A 24,560-nucleotide genomic window follows, 5' to 3' on the forward strand; every position below is an offset into this window, starting at 1 on the left:
AAGAAGTGTAAACTTTTGTAAAAAATCAGGTTGATAAAAATAGAGTCTCTGTAAACCTCTCGTTTCTTACGTCTGGAAAACTGCCTCTGCAACACAGAAACACTTAGAATTGTTACTCCACTAGACTAACTTGCTTTAAAAAGTCCAAACGATCCATTGTTTATGACAAATCTACACTACTGTTCTTCGAGATCCCCAAGAAACTGGGTAAGAACTATTGAGAACTAATTGATCTCATTTACTTTACTTGAAAGGGATTTGTTTCCATCACTCCATTCTCAAGGAGGAATGCCAGCAACCTCACCAAGAAATAACTTAATGCAAGCTGAATTCACCAACTATGTTTCTGAAAGAGCTTCACACATAAACACCAATTAAGACTGATCTAAAATTCAGATCTTAAAAGGAAATTTGCCTTTACAAAGCTAGCATTAAAAGAACTCTCTCTAAAAAAGAAAGAAAGAACTCTCAAGCCTAGCTAGGAACAGCAAGGCAAATGCCAGACTACTTAGGAAGGATTGGGGCTGGCTAGGGAAGAGATGGGTACACAGGGCCCACCATCTCTTCCTAAGTAAGTTGCACTGGCACACAGCCACGCCATGGCCATTCACTCCTGCATTGTCTGGGGCTGTTTTCTACTACAATGGCAGAGCTGAGTAGTTGTGACAGAGACTACAAAGCTGAAAATGTTGATTATCTGGCCCTTTACAGAAAAAGTTGACCAATCCCTGGGTTTGGAAAAAAGAGACTCACTGCCACAGAAAGCAAACTCCCTCTCCCCTCTGAGAAAAATCTTTTCAAAAAATCCACAACAAAAATCCCCAAGTTTTGGTCACATTTTTAGTCAATGAATTCTCAGGAGAGGATAACATTTTAAGCAACATTTCAAACACAAAATTAACCAAAAGCATCTGAGGCTACAATGACTAAAAATAAACAAACAAACAAAAAACCCAACCAAAAAAACCAATTCATTTTCATTCCACAAAGCATCCCTCTGCTAAAGCCAGTCTCATCTCTGGCTTCGTTTGCTCTGCCACTTGCTGATTTCTGCCACAACAAGGTAACTCTTAACAGTTGTTTCTAAAGCAGAATCTCCATTTACAGTTCAGTAAAATGTGGGCTTTTCTGGAGAAAGTTCAGGTCTTGGAGCTCAGGCACTTACCTTACATTTGGAGAGTGAGGATGCCACCGAGGCTGGCTGGGGTGGACAGTGGGATGATACTGAGGCTAGAAATAAAACACCAAACTCCATTATTCCATGACCTTTGGTTTCAATGGTTTTCATTCATTTACTTTCCCTTTCACTGGCCTCCACCTATGGCCAGGGGTCTGTGAAAGTGGCTGCAGACTACCCCTGGCCGGGAGGGGGAGAGAGAGGTTCCCAGGAGGATCACATTTCCCTTACAAAGGTTTGTGCAGTCGCCCTCAGAGGAAAGATGAAAGTGTCTGCCTTGAAAGGTCCCTAAGAGTACCCAGGACAGGCAGTACTCATCTGAGGGAACAGATGGAAGGTGCCAGAAAGACCAGGAGGATGGTCAGTAGTTTCTTCCGAAACAATTTCTAAAAACAACAACCCACCACCCCTGACAGTGATGTCTGCACACAGATAAAGGACTGGTCAGTGAGGCCCAGGCGGTAGCAGGGTTGTGGGTGAACTTTTTATTTTCCTCCATTGTTTAAGCAATAAAAATAATTTTCTCAAGTGTGATCCAAAACAAAATACAAACCCTCTCCTCCCCAACCCTTCTCCCCCCCCCAAAAAAAAAACACAAACCAAGCCATCCAGAGTACTATTAATCAAAATAAAGTGGAAGGAAGATGGCCTTTTTAAGATGAGAAAATAGATCCCCAGGGGTGACTCACAAAATGAGATGGGCCTGGCTGGGTAAGGGCTGTCTTTCCACTTCAGGCCTGCAGAGGGCAGCGGACCTAGACGCTGCCAGAAGCCTTGGGGCGCCTCAAGGCTAAACTTTCTACTGGGCAAATTAGGCTCTCCTGACATTTGTTAGGACAGCCTTGCCACCCATTACTCTTTTAATTATTTCCACGCTTTCCTTTCCCTCCCCTGCTGCTTACGTTAATAGGTAGGAGGCAGCTCTCTTGTTATGGAAAATTCTCAGCAATTTTGTTCATTCAGTTTCGGGAACCTGAGATGCCCTCCTTGCATATTCTGTATTCCAGTGGCCTCTCTCCTTCATAATTGTCTGTCAGCAAGCTCACTGTACAGACCCCAAAGGGACATGTTGTAGAAAAAAAGGAATCTGGAGAAAATGTCCCAGTAGCAGAATTTAGGAGATGACCTGGGGTTTTAGAATGCCCAGATGCAGTCTCTTCACATTTCTCTCTTAAAGGATACAGAAACTCAAGAGTTCAGATGATCTGCCCAAAGCTGAATTGCTGCAGATGAAAACATCAACGAGGCCCAAAATTAAGGGCCTGTTGACTGGTTTTCAACAATAGAGAATATCCCAGAATATAGTAGACCTTTCATTGTACAACTAACCTTCAGACACAACCATTTCAAGATTCAGCAGAGAAAGGTGAGAATCTTATCCATAAAGATCTAGATGAAGGAAATTTCAGAAGCGTCCTTGGTAATTTATTCACACTATAGCTACCAAGGAATATTCTAATAATGTTAACTCACATGGCTCACAACTGGGATGTAACAGTGAGCAGCTGGGGACATGCGCATTTCTGCATCCTCAATGACTGGAGGGTTACCTATGACAACTGGGCAAAGAAGAGGGAAGCTAAACGTCCTGTAACTCTAGGGATAGTCCCAAACAATGAAGAACTGTCTTCCCCAGATGCCAACAGTGTCTTCGTGGAGAACACAGCAATTCATCCTTTGCAGTTGGCTAATCTCGCTGAGCTCAGAATAACACAAAGGTGGCGATACCAGCCTCCTGGAAATCTCTCTCAGCACTCAGATGCTAATCAGGCCATTTCTTAAAATGTTCTCTTCCTAGTCAATTTACTCCCAAATCTTGAGAGTCACAAAGAAAGAACCTCTAAACTGCAGAGGACCCAGGGTTGCCTGAGTTGCCAAGAGAACAGTGTCCAGGTAACGGTTTTCACAGATATGACTTCAACACTCGCCTCAAGATTCACTCTGAGCAGAGAATGTACAGGGAGAACACACCTCAAGGCTGGCGGGGAGAGGGTGGGGGAGCGTCCAGCTAGGACTGCTTTGATGTTTTTATTTTTTCTTTCAAGCAGTAACCACCTGTCAACGACTCTCCCTTCCTCCACAACATTCCAGGCACTCAACTCAAACCTGAAAATGCCTGAAAAAACAAAACCAAAAAAATGAAAGACAAAACCAAAAAACCCCACCCACCAACCTGTAAATTAATAAGATTCAAGAAACTAGAGAAGGCAAGGAGATGAGGAGATCTGGTCTCAGGTCAAGAGCACTTTGTAAGTTTTCCGAAAACTCAGAAGTCATGGTCCAGGTTTTGCACGCTGGGAACACAGATTCCATTCCTTTCATGAATGGAAGATGCTATCACAAGATCCTTCTGAAACATAATGTGCAGACCCTGGAAAGACAGCATACAGCCCCATCTCAGGAATTACTATCTGTAGCAAAGGAGGACCAAGAGCGAGACCAACGAGAATGAGCTCCACAGTGCATGCTATGGGGGAGCTCCATTACTTGTGACACTCAAAATCAGCCAGTGATGGGGCACAGAAACCTGCAAGAGCCAAGTCCCTCATACCTTCCCAGAGCAAGTGCACTGACCCCCGGCTAGGAGGTCATCAAACACAGATGCCACTGCCAAGCACAAACAAACGCCAACAAGGCAGCGAGGGCCAGGGCACTAGGGCTCCCCCGCCTGGCTGCTCATGAGAACCACCTTAGACACGCTGACACCCAGATCCTGCCCCCACACTTTCTGATTCAATCAGTCTGGGGTGCTTCTGATTCTGATTCAGTCTGGGGTGCTTCTCAGCAGGGGTGGCCCTGCTAAAGCTCCCCAGATGGTTTCAATGTTCAGAGGGGTGAGAACCCCGGTGCCAGTGACTGCCAATGTAGAGGATCAGAGAAGGCTCTTGGGAAGAGGTGGCCTACGCGGTGGACTCTGAGGTTATTATAATGTACAGGCAGGAGGTGAAGGAGTTCCAGGCAGAAGAATACGGATGACAGAGCAGTACAAAGAAAAGCATGGGGTATCACCTGTGCAATCCTCTGAGAGTCAAACACATGATCTGTGATGAGGAGTGATGAGAAATGTCAAAAAGCAAGCTGGAGTCAAGTTGCAGAGAGCTGTGAGTAGCCAGCGAGAGCTCCACTGGGGAGGGTGGACAGGCAGGCACGGTGTGGGCCCTAGCTGGCAGCTTTGAGACAGTAGAACCTGGAAACACATCCAGGCTGCTTCTGTAGCAACAGGTCCAGCACGAGGCTTTTACAAAGGAGGTGCTACAAACCACTGCTGCACAGATGTTAACTGGGGACACCCCCTAAAAAGGGGGGAAGACTAGCTAGTTGTTGCTTTTTTTTCCAGTGGGAGGGGGGTTATCCATGATGATTTTGGGAAACACCAGATTTTCAAATATAAAATGCGTCATTCTTACAGGATTTCTCAACACGTCTGTCATTCCCATGGGCACTGTAATCCCCACAAAGGGGAATGAAGGATGCAGCACTTTCCAAACAGGTGCCTGAGGCACTCCAGCCTCTCAATGCCTCTCCAGTGCCTCATGTTCTCTGGGCTTTGACCAAAAAACTGCTTCACTTGAGTGCTCCTATGAGGTTGTGCTTGACCACCCAGAAACTTAAACATATGTCTCTGCTGCTTGCCAGCTGATAAGTAAAACAGGCAGCTCAGATGACCAAGAGGAAGCAGGAGTGGGGGTTGGGGGAATAGGGAAGGGAGATCTCCTTACTATTTACCAAAAAAAAAAAAAAAAAAATCATGTACAAACATGTAATGTAATGACTTCTTCAAAATCTGGTAATAACTGTTCAACATGGAAAACTTTATAAACTTTAAGAAGTATTACATTTATAAACTTTATGAAGTATTACATAAAAATCTTTAGACGCAGTATCTCACCTGGTAATTATGAATTTCAGGATTTGTTTTAGCACTAAGAAAAAAAAAAGAAAAGAAAAATTGTAATTGTAATATAACAGATTATTACAGATTTCTTTAGCAATCATAAACTAACTCCAAGTGTGGCTAGAAATTTTCATGAATACTACTTTTTTTTTGGTTATTAGCTGCTTAATGAATATATAACTAGGGAAACCAACGGCAAATTTCCTTCATCGATTCAGAGCTCACATATACAAATATGTCGGTAACATTGCACATTCTGGTTTCTGATGTCATGGTAGTAGCAAAAGAAAGGTGATTTCAGTCGGGCAAACCAAGAATTTCAGCTGCCACTCCAGGCCTGCACTGGAATGGCTCCGTGGCCCAAAGCACCAAGCAGCCCCAGCAGGAGGGAGGTCTCCAGCCTCCATAGGCTGGGCTGCGGTGGGCTGGCCACCGATCAGGAGTGCTGGTCCCAAGCAAGGCCCCAGACTGGGAACTGCACATCTGTTACTATTTAATCCACACATCAAGGTTCTGAGGTCAGTAAGTGTTACCACCTCGTCTTACAGATAAAGGAACAGTTGCCTAACAGAGAAGTTAGGAAACTGCAGGGAAGTAAAGAAACTGCTCAGGGTTGCCTGGGCTGCTCAGGGTTGCCCGGGTTGTCGGCAGCACCGCCAGGGCTGGGAGACCGCTACTCACCCCAAACCTACATTCTCTTCGCTAAGCCAAGCTGGCTTTCTCAGAGCCAGGGAAAAGGTTCTGGGGTCCTCATGCACAATCCTGTTTTGACTGAATCTTAAATGTATCTACTATGATAAAAACAAACATATGGTTGGAGAAGGTGGGTATAAAACACGGTGGGTTTACTACATGAGTCTGGCATTTGCCAGGAAAACCAAAACAAACACGATTGCTGGGCTGCGTTGCCAGGGTGTGTGCTTGAAATCAGATTTATTTCTTCTTCAACAAAGGGAGGGAAGCCTATCATTGTTCTCAGTCTTGCTTGGGGTCTAACTGGCCTGGTGTTCCATTTTTCAGACAGGGCCAGTGCTGAGAGCTAGGCTCCCAGCCAGGATCCCCTGGGGCAGGATTTCATCAAGAAGGTTAAATGTTCTGCAAGGTGCTATTTTTCTGGTATCACCTCTGTACCCCAGAGCACAATTTCATCCCTGCCTCCCATAGCAATCCTACTCACCCTGGGATCCCTCGGGCTGTGAACAGCAATTGAACAGCTGCGAACAGTGGTTATTAGCTCATTTGTTCCTAAAGGGTGTATTTACTGATTTCTCTCCTTTTTTTTTTTTTTTTTTTTGGTGGAGATATTTTTTTTTTTTTTTTTCAGTTTGTTTTCGTTCCCAATATATATAATCTCCACTAGACGCTAAGCAGAAAATGTAATTTTATTAGAGAAAAACAAACAAAACAATCATTTTCGTGGAGAGCAAAGGAAAAAAATGTTACAACTCACAAGCCTCTGAGAATTAAAGCAAGACCTGCTGAGCTGTTAAGAAAGGTGCAAATACTTTTAGCATGCCCTGCCTCAGGGCTCCTAGAAACATGGCAAGTCTACAGTCCTATAGCTTGCAAAACACTGCAACCTTCTCTCACCCTGGGTGGGGAGGCGGAGGGGGCAGGGGTGCTTAGCTGGGCCCTGAAGCCCCTTCATGAGATACTGAGAACAGAACCCATGACAAGTCAGATGCTTTTCCCATAGTTTGGAATTAGAAATTGAGCTTCTACTTGTGTGAAACAAGGGTTATGTTTTCTAGAACGGTGGGGTGCGGGCAGGTGTTTTGGGCTGCCTGGGACGGAAGGAGGAGAAGGAGCAGCACAGGCACTGACCCTGCCCTCCCCACTCGCCACATTCAGAGCAGCTCCACTTGGCCAGATCACTTGTTAGATCTCTAGGTCAGGTTTCTTCTGGGAGGTAAAAATCAGAGGTTTAGAGGGATACTAGTCACCTCCTTGTTTTCAAATGAGAAAAAAAGGAGGCCACAAAGGGAAAAGGTATGCCCCAGAACTGGATTAGAGAAGGCTGGGGTGAAGTGGCGACGACTCAGCCAGAGCTCAGCCCTAACCAGGACGTCAGCTCCCTGTGCCACCCCATGCCAAGTTCTGCCAAGTGCATGGCACAGCTGTGAGACTGTGCCTGGGATGTCTGGTCAGTGGCTGGAGTTTGGACACAAGAGTTGACAAAATAGCATGAGAGGTGTCTACCTAATAGGTCAAAACTCACATAAGTAAACAGCTATTGCAGTAAAATGAGAGACACGTTCAAGGTAAGACAGCGGTTCTCACCTGGTGCACACTGTGATCACCTGGGGGCCTTAAAAACTACCAATAGCTGGGCTCCACCTCAGAAATTACCCAGGGTGTGGTCTGGCTGATGGGAAGACACTGCAGAGCTCAGCAAGGGATTCCAACACACAGGAAAGTTCAAGAACACCTGTGCCCAGGAGGAGGCTGGCAAACTATATTCCTTGGTCTAAACCTGGCCCACCTGCAGTTGTGAATAAAGTTTTACGGGCACAAATCCTGCTCATTCATTTATGTACAGTTTTATGGCATTTTTCATGCTCCAAAGTCAGAGCTGAGTAGTCATGAAAAAGACAGTGCAGCCACCTGAGCCTAAAACATTTACTAAATAGCACTTCACAGAAAGGTCTCTGACTCCTGTGCTAGAGTTTCAGCTTTGTGATGAGCTTTTTTTTCCTGCAAGAATTTCAATAAAGGTGTTTAATGAAGTTCTTCTACATTGTCTGCCTATTAAACCAGCTCATCACTGAGCAAATCCAGCATTTGCTCTCGTGTGGTTTTGCTCAAGAACATGGTCTGTCTTTCCCATCACTGCCTGCAACGCTACGAGCAGGTGTGCTGCACACATTCCTATCACCTTTATCACCCCTGTTATAATAAACAAAGCACAAAGCTACTCAAACAAAGCAGCTGTGTTTTCCAAAAAAACAAACTGCCTTGGAACATTCTATTGTGTGCTTGCTGAAAGCCAAAAGGATGGTATAGCCAGGTAGCAGAAAGGAAAAAAAAAAAACAAAAAACTATCAGGTGACTCACTCTATGACTTAATTGTATTAAGGAAACAGTCAACATTGAGAGTGTAACAATTAAAGAGCCATTGCCGGAGCCCAGGGGCACTTACCAGAGCTGAGCTGCTATCACCGCGTTGCTTGCTTTAAAGGAAAAAAACAGAAGTATGACATCTTAGAGAGCGTTAGCACTTTCACCAGGAGATGCCCAGGAAAGAGATGTCTGTGATATCAGCGGAGCCCCAACCCCAGGAGGCGATCTTCACCTTGACTACTTCTCCTTTCTAGAGGAAAAGTGAATTGTTTTCCTCTGAGCCCAGCCCTCCAATTCCCTCGGCAAGCTCACTGAGAGAGTGCCCAGGGCCAGGAGCTCCAGGATGCAGCAAGGAGTGACAGAGTCTTGACACACAGACAGTGTGAAAAACAGCATCAGGTAACAAAGGCTGAAATCCAAGGATGAAACTGTGCTGGGCTCTGGGCAGACACTTCCGCCAGGGGCAGGGGTGTGCTGGGTGGAAAGGGCCATGCAAAGAGGGAGAGCTTATTTACCTAGACTCCACTTTGTTTGAAAAAGTATAGAAAAATCATTAAAAACTTCATGAAGATGCCAGAACTCTGGCTGGAAAGGATGTCAGTAATATAAAAGAGAAAGAGGATACAGACCAGGAAGAAAGTGAAAGAGAATCACAGAACCTGGAGTCTGGAAGAGCTCTAAAGCCACCCCATGGGTCAAGCCAGAGGATACCCATCCCCTTCTGTGACAGTCACACCAACGGGTCTAGAAAGACAGGGGAGAGGCAAGCATCCTAGGGTCTGGCTAAATTCAAGGGCAAGGTGTGTCTGAGCTGCTGAGTCAAGTAAGTACTAGTTCTGGAACTGCTCTCATGCAGTCTGAATTCTGGTTTTCATGAGCCCCCAATTGAAATTGCAAGATGGAAGAGAGACGAGGCTGTTTTTCTCTCTAAGACACAGTATCGTCTTCCACAGGCAAGAAGTGTTTACCTATGATATTCCTGAGGTCCCAGGTCCAAGAGCAGCAAAGAGGCACAAGAAAAGAAATGTGGAAAAGGAGCAGAATAAGCACATCCAATGGAAAAAGACTAAAGACAGCAGGATGGCAGAAGCGGTCTGATTCTCATCAAGAGAATCCCACTGGGTTTTTTCAAAAGCTTCAGGCAGACAGAGCAGAAACAGTACAAAGTTCTTCCAAAACTATTTTACCAAGTTTCATGGGCCTCAACCAACCAAACCATAATGTAAAATTCCAAGGCAGAATGAAAAAACACACCACCTTTGAAGGTCGAATGTCTCCGGGATGGATAGCGTTTGCTAGGCTTCCTCTCAAAGGTGCTGGTTCTTCTTAATCTGGAGCCATGTGTAGCCTGATATTCTGTCCGCCCACTGGAAAACAAATATTTTATTGCATGTTACCAATATCAGAGTATCAGTACATTATGTATATCCAGAAGTGAACTTTTATTTCCAAGAGCGCCAATGTAAATTTCAATCTATCTTGAACTTGTTTGGTAAAGACACACTAAATTTAGCCTCCCGTTTGGAAATAAAACCACCTTTGTGGAATCCAGGCTGTATTATAGGGGCAGATATTTCCACTTAAGGACAAAACCTGCAATTTAGGTACCAGCCACCTAGCTGCACAAACCCAGCAGGGCTGAGTACTTGGAACATTTGAATAAAAGAACATTGATTCACACATAAAATAACCTTTCATAAAACACACTGCATAGACATTAAATGCTTTTAAAAGACAGTTATCAATGACCACTTAACTAAACCTTGGCTTCCCTTACTATACCAAGGGAAGCATTACTTCTTTCACCAAGGTTTTCTTGGTTTCAACCAACTTGACACCCAGGAGGCATGTTATGTTGGTCTAAGCTATCACTGCTTCATTAATCCCTCTTGATTTATGATTTATCAGCAAAAAGGAGCCACATGCCACCTGCTCTTTGTATATCCAAGGGACAACCTCATCTCCAAACTCCCCACCTCTTTCCCCTTCTCAGAGAGCATGTCTGGGGGACTTACTCCCAGGACAGGAAAGCCTGCCTTAGCATCCACCCCATAGTCTGCCCCAGTCACTTCAACTGGAGCAGATGTCAGCAAAGTCTCTGCTAACCTTTGTAGTTCTAACATTTGAATTGATTCTTTCTCCAAAACGACTTGAATCCCACTCCCCATTTTTTTAACCTTTAAAATGTAAAAAAATACATTTAAACAAAATAATTCTTTCAACACAAATGCATAGACATTTCCCTGACAGGAGATAAATTTGAAATGAGCACATCTTTTGGCATTTTACACAAGGTTCAAGGACATGCCATGTGTGGGCTGAGGTTATGAAACTATGTGAAGTTTTTGATCTTGGCAACAGCAACTCTCCAACCTGTAAGTACACTTTAGAAATCAACCTTAGGAGAGTATTTGAAACGCACGTTCTCCGGCGTCATTCATACATGCATATGTGAGCACCCACAGATTCCAATTACAAAGGTTTTAGATGAGGTCATAGATCCTCATTTTTTAACAAGCAGCCAGGGAGGTCTCATAAACTTTGAGAGACATGGTTTGTGGACTCATAATTAAAAACAGGTCAGAATAAATTCTGGTCTTTTCAGTTTCAAATATTTGCTTAGTCAACCTTGGGTCACAGATGCACATAGTTCTTAACTGTTGTTCTTAACTGTCGTTCTTAACTGTCACCAGAGCTATGGCCATTGGTATGTGCAAACCAATGGGTCGTGGTTAGATGTAAGAGCCAGACTGCCTGCCTGGGGCTGCTCAGCTCCATTACTTACTGTCTGTGACTGCGGCACATGACCTAACCCCCTGGTCCTAGTTTCCTTATCTGCAAAATGGGATAAGAGGAGGACTTATCTTAATACATTTACTGTGAGGATTGGGAGGATTACCGGTTTGTACAGAAGTTCTAGTGGGTGTGGTTGATAGCAGCTGTCTGCATGGTGCCAAATGTCCTTGTCTCTGCACTGTCCACCGCAGTAGCCATCAGCCTTAAGTACACTGCGCACTCGACACGTGGTCAATGAGACTGAGAAACTACCTTTAAAGTATGTTTGATATTAATTAAGCTAAGAAGGCACCTAGGGCCATTGTCTACTGTATTAGCATAACTCCAGGAAAATGCCAGCTACTAATACATTTCTTATTATTAGTCCCATTTTATCAACGAGGATATGGAGGCCAGAGGATTGACTCAACTATTGGTCAGATCTTAAGAACCAACAAGAGCCAGATGTATAACTCAAGTCTCTGTGCACAAATCTAATGCTCCCTTCACCAAAACGTCTCTCCTGACCTCCTCTGAACACACCGTTGCTTCAAAAAAATGATGCTTACCTGAATCTGAAGCGAGACCCCAAGCGGATAAAGTCTGATCTGTTGGATTTGCTATTTCCCGGCGTCCGCAGTCGGAAGAACGAGTGATGCTCAACAGCGCATTTCCAGAGGTGCTTGCAGGTCCGGGCACTGTCTAACCGGAACACAAACGTGTGCTCCTGCTCTCGCCCCTGAAAGAGGAAGCACAGGGCTCGTGTTTAAATGGGTGTCTGCGATCTTGAGGGAGGACTACTCACAGCGAAGGGGGGAGACGGGAGCCAGCCCTACCTGATCATCATCCTCTACCACCACGAGTGTCAATTTGCTTTTTTTAAAATCCATTTTGGTAATTTTAGGCCTGGGCAGAGAGAAAATGTTTTAAAAGTATAATCTGCAGCAAAACTCCACACCAAACAGCATTTTCCTTTCTACTTTTTAAGCTTAGATTTGCTAAAGAAACCATCCATTTAAATGTGATTATCCAGAAGTTTGACTGCCATTGTCACACACCCACAAACACAGCAGTAATGGTGTCTTTACAATGAATCTGGGTGTTGCAAATATCCCTCAATGATCATTCATCACATATAATTCCACCACAAAAATAGGAAAAGACATTTTTAATATTAGACAAAACTAAATTACCAAAAGAATAAGCCTATTTTGTTAGCTCCTTCAAAGATTAATATGCCTGTCGGGGTCAGTCCAAGAGAATATTCACAGCCATCTCTTCCCTACAAATAAACGAAGTGACAGTCGGTAGAGGTTCTAACAGGTGTCACAATGCAAAACAGTTTCCTCACCACGTTACTTGTTCACACACCATTCACACATTTTTTTTCAGTCACAGTAAAACCCAAGCGCTTAGACGCACACAGTTCTTACCCTGACAACGTGCATGTCTACCCCATACATTTCCAGCCACTTCGCTTTATTCAGATAGGAGAGTTCCGCCTGGGCAGGGCTCTTTCCCCTTAGAAAAACCAATGGAAATACATGTAAACTGCAACTCGCACACCGCGGACTCCTGAGGGGCGGCCACGCCACGATGGCAGGCGGCCATTAAAGAGTAAGGGACACTGACTTATAGTAACATGAACAGACTATAAGAATAAACTGCGATGGACTGATCAGAGCAGTGCCTATCACATGAACACTTAAGGAAACAGCCGTTTTTGGTGCACTGATGAGCATGTGCAAAGGAAAAAGGCTGTAAGGCTAAGCCCCGAAGGCTGACAGTGGCTTCTGCAGGGAGGAGAGCACAAAGGGGGGTGTGTGTGTGTGTGTGTGTGTGTGTGCATGTGTGTGTGTGGGGAGTGGGGCAAGATGACTCTACAGTCACACATTTCTAAGCTGTTTCAATGAGACATAAGGATGCCTAAGGTCTGGCTGCATTTTCACAAAAGTCCTATGTCCTTCCAAACGACTGCAGACCATCGGAAGCCATGCTAAGTCTCTGAGTCCAGGAGGGACTTGGAAGTGTAGGGTGAAGAGGGGCAGGAAGTGAGGAAACTGGCATTGGTCCAGGCATAGACTATTAGACTTGTCAACTTCAGAAGAGGGAAACTAGGGGATACAGGACAGGGTTGGATTTAGCTGTAGTGACCACATGCCTGAAGTATCACATTGTATATACCACACATAGTTTCAAATACCAGTGTCTCTAAGAGACAAGTGGGCAGACTTCTAAAGGGTTTGTTCTAGAAGATTCAGGGAATGGGCAGAGATACAGTTGTGTGGGAAGGTGTGAAGGCAGCACGCTGGCTTTCTCTAGGGAGCCAGGACAGCAGGGGTGTCCCCGCAGCAATGGGGCACATCAGGACCAGAGTTGGTAAAGCAGAGAGAGAAACAGGAGTACAGCTGGCTCTTACTGGACATCTTGGGAAAGAGAGATGTCACGTGAGAATTGGGAAAAATAGGACTGAAGCAGGAGAGAAGTGAAGAGTTGAAGCAGCAATTTTACAGTCATCAATAGAGCAATTCAACCAGCAGATAAAAGTCTGACAAATGCTTACACAGTACAGAGTAAATACATCAGGATGCTAGAGGGTAGCATCACGGTACCTGCACTCTTTCCATCTCTGGAAGATATCAAATTCCATTGCTTCTGTCTGATTTGGAATGAACCGAAACTCAGACACAAGCTCTGGCGTGTGTTCTGGAAGCTCGCACTCCCCAAGCTCCGCTGAAAGTTTCATAAAAGGAAGGAAAATAGGAGACATTGAATGTTTTTGGTTATTGCTGCAGCCAGGTCCAAAGGCATTTTGCATGATCATAAAGCATAGGTACCCCCTGATGTACAACTCAGGAGGACTGATCTCCCACTAGGTACCCACATGAATACTCGGAACCATTCAAATGCCCTCCCCATCGGGCAATACACTGCCATCTTAGTTATTACTCTGTTTCTCCTGAAGATTTCTCCTACCCAGGGAGGTCCCATTACTTTATCCCCTGTGAAGAGGTACAGCCTGAATTTGCAATAAAAGGCAATTATAAGGAATGAGGACCAGCCCAGAAACATCCATTAACGAGGCTCTCATTAAGGGTAGGTCTGAGCAGCACTTCAGAGTCGGCAATGCTGGAGGGGACCCGTGGAGAATTCAGGACAGGCAGAATTCGGGGGCGGTGGGGGGGAGTTGGGAGGGACACAGGAAAAGCAAGAGGTCCAGGGAGGAAGTGGGGAGGGGTCTACAGGAGCAAGTGCAACAACTCAGACAGGTCTGGGAGGGAGCCAGTGGTGGAAAGGGGAGCTGCCATGTGTGGGGCCCAGGAAAAGCCCCAGAGGGGCTACCCATCCCAGGGATGGCTAATTCCCCCCCAGAATGGAGGACCTGATGACAGAGATAAGAAAATCTGCTCCTCATGCCACCCCTGCAGCTTAGGATGTAGATTCCAGAAGGAAAAGAAATGCTCTAACACAGGCACACCTCAGATACTGTGGGTTTGGTTTCTCAACACTGCAATAAAGCGAGTCACACCAAGTGTTTGTTTTCCCACTGCATGTAAAAGTTCTGTCTACCTTATACTGTAATCTATTAAGTGTGTACCAGCATTATGTCTAAAAGAAAAAAATAAAACAACGCACCTATCTTAATTAAAAATATTTTGTTGCTAAAAAAATGCTAACCAAAATTAGAGCCTTCAGTGAGTTGTAGTCTTTTTGCTGGTGTAAAAACACAGTAGCCCACAGAGTGCATCTAACCAGGTAGGCCTGCACCTGGCTACATGAAGGGGGCTCCACAGGCTACAGCATCAGCCTCACCTGCTCACAATGCAGAGTCTCAAGCTCCACCAGACCTACCCAAGCAAAACCTGCCTTTTCATAAGATGCCCGGTGATTGGTGCACACTTTACTTTGAGAAGCACTGTGGCTTTGAACTTGAGTGTATCTTGGAATCACCTGAAGGGGCTCATTACAATGCACATGGGATGGATGCCATCCCTAGAGAGTCTGATTCCATATTGAATCAGGTATGATTTTGCATTTCTAACAAGCTTCCCAATGACAATGGTGTGGTTGAACTGGGGAACATACTGTGAAACCACCACTTGGCAGACAAATCACACTGACTGAGTAGCTGACACCTGCCTGCCCACCTCCTGTGATAGCGACTCATTATCACCCTGCAGCCCTTTCCATCACCCACACCAGCCTGAATGGGGCAACAGAGTACAGCAGGCCCAGAGTCCACCACTCCAGGGAGGGCCTCCAGGGGACTTGCAGAGGATGTTTTATAACAAAGCTCAGTGGCAGGAGGACCTGAGACAGTGTCTGATGCAGAGTAAGCATCTGCTGAAGGTCTCCTCCTCTGACTGAGCCCCTCACCTGCAACTCTGAAGCAGAGGGCACCCCAGGGTAGTCTGGGTCAGGGTGTGCTGTAGCTTGGTACCTTGGGCAAAGTCACAAATGATGACTCTGCTCAGGAAATATTTATCCAGAGAAGGTGAGGGTTGGGCTCCTACAACAGGGAGGCCCCCTCTCACCTGGAACTAGGGACCTGACAAGGTTACGGAGTCCAGAATGTAGTGGCATGTCTGGACACCACAACTAACATCACCTGGCACAGGAGGAGGAAGTCAGACAATGGCAAGTTTCCCTGCTGGGTTCACGCCACGCCTCCTCACCATTACATGACTAAAATAGGCGTGAGTGAGGTCTGGTACACCTATTCTGAGGTGTGTGCCTGCCTTCCAAGAACCTCTTAGCAACACTTGACACTTCATTCAGTCTACAGACTCTGCAGCCAGGTGCAGATTCTGTAGCTATAGAAGGTGCTGGGATCCCAACTCTGTCGCAGACTACCTGTGTGACCTTGGGTAAGTCATTTGACTGCTCTGCTTCTCGGATGCCTTACCCTAGAGGGGAACTGTATAAGGATAAAAGGGCAGATAATAAATAATGTCCCCTCCTCCCTGCTTTTCTTTTTGCCTAATTTTTAAATCTATCATCAATTTAGATTCCAAACGAGTACAGCCTCCACCCAAGTAGGACCACTGCATTATGATTCTGGAGGCACCATTAACTCCAGGACTATCATAGCAAGCGTGTCCTCAAGGCTTTAGCACAGCAAGAAACACAACCATTCATTTCATTCAAACCCACAGATCTGCTGGCCCTCATTACAGTCTGAGACAAGTTGGCTCTGTTGTGGCTGAACTGGAAAAGTAGGTTATACATTTACTGACAGGAAGGAGAGTGGGTGTGGGGGACACACATGGGGGACAAAGTCACAAGAACTTCCCCATTTGTGTGTCTAGATCTTTATACTTTTCATTTGTAGCATAATGACTTCATCTTAAATTACACAAATGTGGTTCCAACTCAAATGGGTAATTCCTCCAAGGAGGGCTCCCAGACAGCTGATGATGTTCCTGTCTGTTCTGGCTCTGGGGCACAGTTCATGCTTCTACTAGAGGCTTGGACTTCGAGTGTGGTGATGTCTTCATCCCATAGGGTGCGGGAGGACAGACAGTGACTTATGTGCCTCATGTTCCAATCATTCAGGACAACCTATAAGCTGCATATTTCACCAACAGCCTTATGAAGAAACCTCTATGGTGGACTGATGGCCTCGGGTATGACAAAGATGCTTCCATCCCGTTAACCACATCCTGACAGCTGCTAGGCTTCCAAACCTGATGGTTAACCTCCTGGTGATTCCTACACTCTAGAGTGGATGCTACTGGGCAAGGTGGTGACAGCTCTACCTGCCAGATGGAGAGTCCATCTCCATGTTCCCCATGCCACTGCACAGTCTTATGGCTCTGGCCATAAGGACTGTCATTGTACCAGAAAATATGCCTGCAAGGCACTTAGCACTGTGTTTGGCACAGGTGGCTCCAGATGACAATACTGTCATCTCTACCACCCATGACCTCAGACCTCATAGGTGGACATCCCCCTTCAAGCGGTCCTTAGGGGGCCTCCCCAACTTCATTCAATTCATTCTGTACTTACTGAGCCCCAGCAGAGGACAGAAACTAAAAAGTGACAAAGGAAAGGAAGTGTCAGGTAAGGGAGTGTCCTGCAGTCATTAAATATCATCTCTATGATAAAAATGTCCACTAAAAATATCAAGTAGAAAATAATATTAGAAACTGTGTATGTCCTCTTAGAAATTCTACTCAAAATTCCGACACTGGTGGCTGGTAGGACAGTGGGTTATTTCTTTCCTTCTACTCATCTCATTTTGTGTTGCTGTCCCGATATTCTAGAATATGAATTAATTTTATAATTTGGAAAGACTTTACTTTTAAAAACTGGTAAACAGAAAAGTGGGAAATTGAATCTTAAAGTATTAAAAATAATTAGCAATGACAAATGACTACATCATAATTCATAACCCATCGGTATCAATGAGGGTAGTGAACACATCTGCACTGTGTCTGAGGCACCATGACGTTCCGAGGGTGCCCCAAATATCAGTATCCTCTTACTCAGAGCTATAGATTTTAGTAAGTGTTCCCTGTGCATTTAAACTGAATTCCATCAGTGCCTCAGATGGAAGCCTCAATGCTGATCGTCATGCAGACAAGCCTCTGATCATTCAGTTGCCTCCCCGTCAGTGCTTCAGGCCTGGCTTCTCTGTGGGAGCCTTTTGCACACTGACACAGCTGCTGGAGGTCCCACCAGCATCTCGCAACCAAACCCTCGCAGACCGGCCACTGGCCAATGCCACCCCATCCTGCCACTGCCTTTTTTTTGGAGGGGAGAGGTGGTGTTTAGCCCCCTGCCCTGGTCAGTTGTTTGCTTTCACCTCTCTTTCAGCTACACCAAGTCCTGGGCTTGCTCCAGTTTCTTCTCGGTGTCTGGAGGGGGGCCTTTCTAAAAGGTACATCTGACTGGGCCGGCTGCCTCTTAGGAACCTTCAAAGGAACCAGTAGAGACAGTCTGGGTGCTTTCAATAGAGTCCAAAGTCATGCACCCATCCAGCTTCTAGACCTTCACTCTCAGGCCCTGTGTAACCGCTGCTTCCTCTCTGCACTTTGCTGCCTGTGGCTTGGTTCCCTTGCTCCTTTTCATCTACTCATTCCCCCTCTTCCAAGCCTCCCGCCAGCCTCTGTCCCAGAAGGAGTGGCACTGGACTCTGTGGCCTGCCTTCCCCATGGGGCTGCAAGCTACATAGGGACGAAGACAGTGTTATCTCCATGATACCCCCAAAGCAGAGCACTGTCCCTGGGACACACAGACTCTCATTTGTGGAAATGAAAGCAGTAACATTAAAATGCTAATTACCACTAAAGAATAATGTACCTTGTAGACAGAGAGCAGCTAATTCCACAGCTGTTTCATAGGGGCATTTCAATCTTGAAAGAAAAGAAATTAATTGTAAATATGAACTTTAATACTCATAACTTCACAAAATGTCATACATCATTTTTCAAAAGGTAGTGATATTTAGATAGTGATTTTTGTTCTTGGTGGTTTCTGTTTTTTTGCTGTCCACATTAAAGAACGCAAACAAGTTGACTTACACTACATATTTCCCAAAGTCAGTTCTCATCATATGGTAAAATCACCCAGGTATAGTTTATATTAACCCTGTGGGCAATTTTACTGAATTTGGCAAGACTGGGGATGTTTGGGAAATAGAGTGAAAGCCTCTTCTTGCTTAATTATTTTTAGACTTATTTTATCTTGAAATAGCATGTGCATCTTTCCAAGCTGTCTTAAATCTTTCTCAAAACCAGGTCATAGTGTTAAAAATAAACAGACAGACACAATATCGCATACTGCCAGGACAGCTGCACACAGTCAAGCATCCTAATAAGTGTAACCGAGACAAAGTCACAGAAGTGTATTACTACAAATCCAGGGATCTCGTTCAAACTTTCATATTACAAACACAGTTAGAAAAATAATAATGACAAACATCGGTACAGCACTTCATAGCTTCACATATACACATATTTCATGTATCTATTTGGTAAACCCCCAGGATAGATGTGGCTGGTGTTCTCCCATCCCCCATTTCAGAGATGAGGGATTGAATGTGAAAGCATCCAGCCCAATATCATCAAACTCGTAGGAGGTGGTGCTGAGACCAGAACACCATTCTGCTTTGAAGGGTGATCAATCAGGCTGAAGTACAAAAAAAACTGTAAAGTACTGTACAAATGCACAGTGTTGCCATTACTATTTTTCCAAACTGAAGACAATTATAATTATTAGATTTAAGAGGGCTTTAGTATGAGGAGCACAGTATGGAGAGAGTGATAAAAATAAACACGCGCTCACTCATAATATGCACACCAAAGATCTGTATTGCATGGATGAATAAGGCAAATGTATACACTGTACAATCTACTTGTTCTATGGTGTACGTCCCACTAAGATTTTCTTAGCACATATTCTACTGAGAGTTTGCAAATTCAGAAATCACATTTTAAATTTCCTTCAGATTATATTCAAAATCAAAGCACGTTCTTGTTGATAATATCTGGTGCAGTTCATTAGACTCAGTATAGTCTTAGTTTTTCATGTCAGAGAAAATATTCAATACACAGGTAGAGAAATGACACAACTGTACAAGTTAATACTGTTGAAATCTCTTATCTTTAAAATAAATACTGCACTCAAAATCAACCACTTCAGTGCCAATGCTTCTCCTGCTCCACAATCATTGTATAGTCTGAGGCCTAGTATTTTAAAAGCATTTTTAAGAGGGGGGAAAGGAAATGAGATGAGATGTCTAAACCTCTTTCTATCAGAATCAGAACATGCCCTCTTTACAATGTTACTTAAATGCAGATGGGGATGAATGAGGCTTTTTGACTACCCAAATTCTTGTAAGTGTATACATACTAATAAAGTATCTTGCAAATACGACAAAAGCCATTATGAATGGGGCAATGATGTGATCAGGGAAAGAATTATCCCCAATTCACATCACTTAAGATATTAAATGCTCTTGGAAATGCTTCAAGCCATAGAGTAATCATTTAAAATAAGATGATGATGACAGTGATACAAGTATTAGACTCACTTTACAATGCCTGGTGTACTTTTTTTGAATTTTGAAAAGGGAACAAGGGTTGGAGAGTTAAAAAAAACAACAGTGAATTATTTAGAAAGATACTATGATCTATTCTGGGATAGGAGTTAGAACAAAAACATACTTACTTTCCTGAAAGAATGTCATGCCTGAGTTGTAAAACAAACAGGTACCTGACAAACATATACAAAAGTCAACAGAGGATAATCTTTCCCGGCCACTTCCAATCCTCCAAGTCCCATCACAGAGCCCATCCACGCATGCCAACTAGAATTTTGCATTGTAAAAAGGGAGTCCAAATCAAATGAGAATTTTGGTGAAAGCATCTCTTCCTGAATCTACAGGAAGGATTCCAGGGCCTAGCTAGGAAGGTGAGTGTGTGTAGGGAATGTGCAAGATACTCGGAGGATGGAACATGGAACACTGCAAGGTCCAATGACAGGTCCCTTCATCCCCCTCCCCCCCAAAGAGCCAATCACGGCACACAGAGCTCAGCACACAGGCATGCAACATGTCCAATCAAACTGGCAGGGTGGAGACCTGGAACCTGGCCCTTAGCCAGTCCCACCAGCAGATTCCAGAAAGGTTGCAGTTGATTTTATCAAAATGTTTACAGCTGATCTTAGTTAGCAACTGCTTGAGGCTTCTTTTTTTTTTTTTTTTTTTTTTGAAGCAGTTTAACTGCAGACTCTGCCTTTTAAATAACAAAATGCACCCACATACACACACACAAGAAACAAAAATTCTGGAATTGGACTGTATCTTGTTATAGGGTAATAAAAATAGAGGGTGGGGAGGCAGCAAATAACATAAGCAGGAGGGGGGCGGTCGTGTAAGTAAAAAAAAAATTAAGTGTTCTGGCTTAAATAATGGTCTTTTACTAGGAGGTTATGGGGCACCAGAATCACTTGGAGTGCTCTTTACGAACCAAAGCTGCCCACGCTCCACTCCATGGCTACAGAATCAGAATCTGACGTGCAAGAGTGGGCCCAGGAATCTGATTTGTTCAAAAGTTTCCCAGGTGTTTTTGACTCACACAACTGTTAAGAGTCACTGGTTCTGAAGGTAGCTAGAAGCAGCATGTTTCATAAAGGACTCTGAAGAGGAACAGTGGTATAATTTGCTTGAACTTTGAAAACAATGCAGACAATCACTATGTGAAATGGATATAGGAGAATGTGGGTGCCTCAGAAATCAAATAGGGGGGAGAGCTAAAGGTTCTAGTACATGCCAGAAAGTTGCTGCTCCCTGACAGGTGCTTAACCACCACTGAATCCTACTTAGGAAATCAGGATACCATCTTGTGTACTCAACAATTTCCAATTCTTCCAGGAAAACCTAACTACAGAAGCCCAGCAAGAGGGGGGAAATGGTGATAATCAGTCAGTCTTTAAGTGTTATTGGTGGTCATCTCCAAGCTAGTGGGCACTACCAAGGACCTACATGTCACCAACCTCTACTGTCCATCACAGGTGACAGGGGGCATCTAGGGCATCAAAAACAGCAGCAGGCCAGGTGGAGAATCTCATTGATAGAAAATATGGCTGGAGGAAAACTCCAAGCTTAAAAGTTATTTAAGTCTCTTGTGCATCTACATTGTTTCTGAAGTCTCAGAGACAGACCTGGGCAGGCACACCATAAAAGAAACACAGTGGGGTTGAAAGGTAGCATGAAGGAATTCTAACAACTTTGATATTATAACAATCATGGGAACATTCTGCTGTCCCTTAAAATTTTTTAAAAAAAGATGGCAATTTCAAACTGAGGCACGCTCACCTAATACCTGCCTTCGCTCTTTGCAACAGGGCAAAACAAAGCGCCCCAAACACACAGCAGCTGATCAACTTATCTAAGGTCCACCAAGATAAAACCATGACAAGGAAATGAATCTTCTCAATTCTAGTCACTAAGACAAGGTCAAATTAAACAAAGTGTGGCTTTCCAACAGAACATAGAGATTAAGAATGAGCAAAGTGCTAATAACTCTCGCTACGAAATATAAAGACAACAGAGAGGAGAGGCAGATCCATAACTGAGAAGACCCGTACATTATGAGCCATACAAGTGCCACTAGGGGGATCTTGTTCTGCATTTTGTCCTACCTTGTAAACTCTTCACGCAGGTTGTTCGGTTCTGAAGAATAATATTTAACTCGAAAGTGCAAAGCATAAGCAGGTCCAGCTAAATATTTGGAGTTGGAAGGTTGAAGAGGTTTTTCCCCAGTTTTGAAGATCACGGAATGGATAAAAGGAAAAACATATTAAATCTATGAACTCAGTCCCCACTACAATGGGGGCACTGAGCTAGTAAATTCCTTTCAGTTCTAGTGTGGAAAACTGAAAAGCATTCTTTGCGTTGACAGAGATGATATGGCTAGTAACCTCATTCTGGGAGAAAACACTGATGATCCAGATGAATTACTAAGAGCTGATATTTTGCTTTCACCTGATTGCAGACTCCAGACTGATATGTTTTACAAAATACTATGTGGGCTTGAGGAAAGGGACACATAAACAGCAGTGTTCTGTAATCTAAAATCACCTTAAAATTTTTCCAGAGAATAAAACATTTTTTAAAATGATCCTTGCACAAACCACTTGAAGGGAATGTGGCTACCACTTGCAAAATATGAGCACAGGACCAGGCTGTCAGAGATCCCTCCTGCTCCCCCATTCTCCAACTCTGTAACTCTTTGGAAAGTGAATATAACAGGTGTAAAGTCAAGTTTCTGAATAGCATATTAATCAGTTCTCACTGGCAGGGGTGCCCCCATTTTCCACTGAGAGCGTAGTCTATTTTTTAATATCTACTAAAAACTCTTATTCAAATTTTAAACTCTAACATTTGGCCAGTCTTAACAAATTAAAAAATCATCCACTTAAAATGGAATCTATTTTTAAATACTCCCAAGTACAAAGAAATCCTAACACTTGAAAACATTGGCAAAAGAGTTTACTCTCTGATAAAAGAATTGAGGAGGGGAGATTTGGCTTACTTACTTTTCATCTGTTTTTTTATGGGTTTGGAATGATCCAGCCAGTGCTGAAAGAAAGAAAATGTTTCTTGAGAAATAGTTCATCAGCAAGATTATACATTTCCCCATAGTGATCCTCCAACACAAGTCTTAGTAACTCTACCCATAAAATCCAGCATCGGACCAGATCACGAGCTCTTAGGTTGGGGATTTGCTCACCGCTTAGGATGGCATGAGAAAATCTGTACTTCTAAAAAGAAGTGCATTTTTTCTGGGGAGAGGGCCCACAGTTTCCATTAGCTTTTGAGAGTGGTGCCTGAAAGAACTTGAAACCTTTTAACTACTTGATCTGTGAACTCCCTTGTAGTCAGTGCAGCCACCAACTGCCTTTTGCTTCTGACCTTCTCAGGTTACCATCAATCTTCTCCAATTATTTCAGGTCTCCCTTAACCTAGTGATGACTGCAAACCCCACCACCAAGAACCTCTAATCACACATGGATCTTGCGGTACTGTCTCCCTAAACTCTAACATACAACTAAAATTTGTAAACCCTTTATTCTTTTGCCAGGAAAATGGCCCACACTGAGGATGGAAAAACAGGCAGGCATTTGCCTAAGAAACTTTTGCTTTGGTTAAAGCAGGCATTTAACTTCCTCCAGAATTTTTTCACCAGAAGAGCCATTTCAGTCTTATCCATCCAAGGAAATTACAAAACCTTTTCCCTCACAGGAAAGTATCTCTATTATGTATTACAGTCCCGGGGAGCAGCTTAACTTCCATGGAAAACCACATTTAGGGATACAACACTGTGAGCCCCTCCATGCAAAATTAAGGCCCGGGAAGGCAGGGACCATGTAATTAATCACCAACTTGTTTCCCAAGTCCAGGACAGAGCATGGCATCCAGCAGGTCCTTATTATATTCTTGGGAAATAAATGTTAAAGATTTTTTTTAATGAGGCAAACAGAGACTTTTCCTGTCACTTTACATGAGTGCAATACACACTGAACTTCACTGTCACAATAACAGTTGGAATGACACAGCCAGAGTGGGCTTCTGACTAGCTATTCAGAATCAGAGGCCATTCTGTTGACTGTCAATATACTCTCAGAAGCAATCTAAACTCTGCACATTCTGATAATGAGAAAGGGCGGGACTAAATTAGTACCACCGTGTACTCTACACCTCACCAAAGAGCCCATTGTCACAGTGTAGGAGGAGGGGGATAAGGCAACACAAAAGCAAATAACGGATGAATTATAACACAATAAGCTATGAGCAGTGCAATGGGGGAACGTGGGCTTTTATCATCTGGCTCCCAGCTAAGCAACCATGTAATAAAAGCGGCAGATCCCTGAAGCAGGATGTGGATTTCAAAGGCACACGCACAGGATGCTTTATCTCATTGTTAATAGCTTTATATTGGAAATGACCTAAATGTCCATCAACAAAGACAGAAGGAAAAAAATGGCTCATCCATATAATGAAATACTATTCAGTCTTTAAAACAGATCTAGGCCTTTATTTATTGATGTTGCAAGAGATCTGCCACACAATGTTAGATTAAAAAAAAACAAGCAGGTAAGATCTTATTTATATGAAATTATTTTCTATTAAGATGTGCCCAGAAA

At 43.9% G+C, this 24,560-nt stretch overlaps 1 protein-coding gene across 4 annotated transcripts in view; it reads right to left on the reverse strand.

The window, feature by feature from the left end:
• EPB41L4B (erythrocyte membrane protein band 4.1 like 4B) overlaps nucleotides 1-24,560 on the reverse strand; it is a 128,877-nt gene that overhangs the window by 61,890 nt on the left and 42,427 nt on the right. For all 4 annotated transcript variants that reach the window (XM_037494298.2, XM_037494299.2, XM_037494301.2 and 1 more), the window contains exons 3-15: nucleotides 22,953-22,995; nucleotides 22,056-22,134; nucleotides 20,082-20,126; nucleotides 18,213-18,265; nucleotides 13,520-13,640; nucleotides 12,341-12,428; nucleotides 12,101-12,189; nucleotides 11,744-11,813; nucleotides 11,477-11,646; nucleotides 9,390-9,499; nucleotides 8,212-8,242; nucleotides 5,067-5,100; nucleotides 1,166-1,230 (exon numbers count right to left, since the gene is read on the reverse strand). In XM_037494298.2, the coding sequence (XP_037350195.1) occupies nucleotides 1,166-1,230; nucleotides 5,067-5,100; nucleotides 8,212-8,242; nucleotides 9,390-9,499; nucleotides 11,477-11,646; nucleotides 11,744-11,813; nucleotides 12,101-12,189; nucleotides 12,341-12,428; nucleotides 13,520-13,640; nucleotides 18,213-18,265; nucleotides 20,082-20,126; nucleotides 22,056-22,134; nucleotides 22,953-22,995 (998 nt within the window). The remainder of the gene's footprint in view (nucleotides 1-1,165; nucleotides 1,231-5,066; nucleotides 5,101-8,211; nucleotides 8,243-9,389; nucleotides 9,500-11,476; nucleotides 11,647-11,743; nucleotides 11,814-12,100; nucleotides 12,190-12,340; nucleotides 12,429-13,519; nucleotides 13,641-18,212; nucleotides 18,266-20,081; nucleotides 20,127-22,055; nucleotides 22,135-22,952; nucleotides 22,996-24,560) is intronic.

The sequence above is a fragment of the Talpa occidentalis genome, unplaced genomic scaffold (assembly GCF_014898055.3).
Source record: "Talpa occidentalis isolate TD23 unplaced genomic scaffold, MPIMG_talOcc4v2.1 talOcc4.7, whole genome shotgun sequence".
NCBI classification, from domain to species: Eukaryota; Metazoa; Chordata; class Mammalia; order Eulipotyphla; family Talpidae; genus Talpa; species Talpa occidentalis.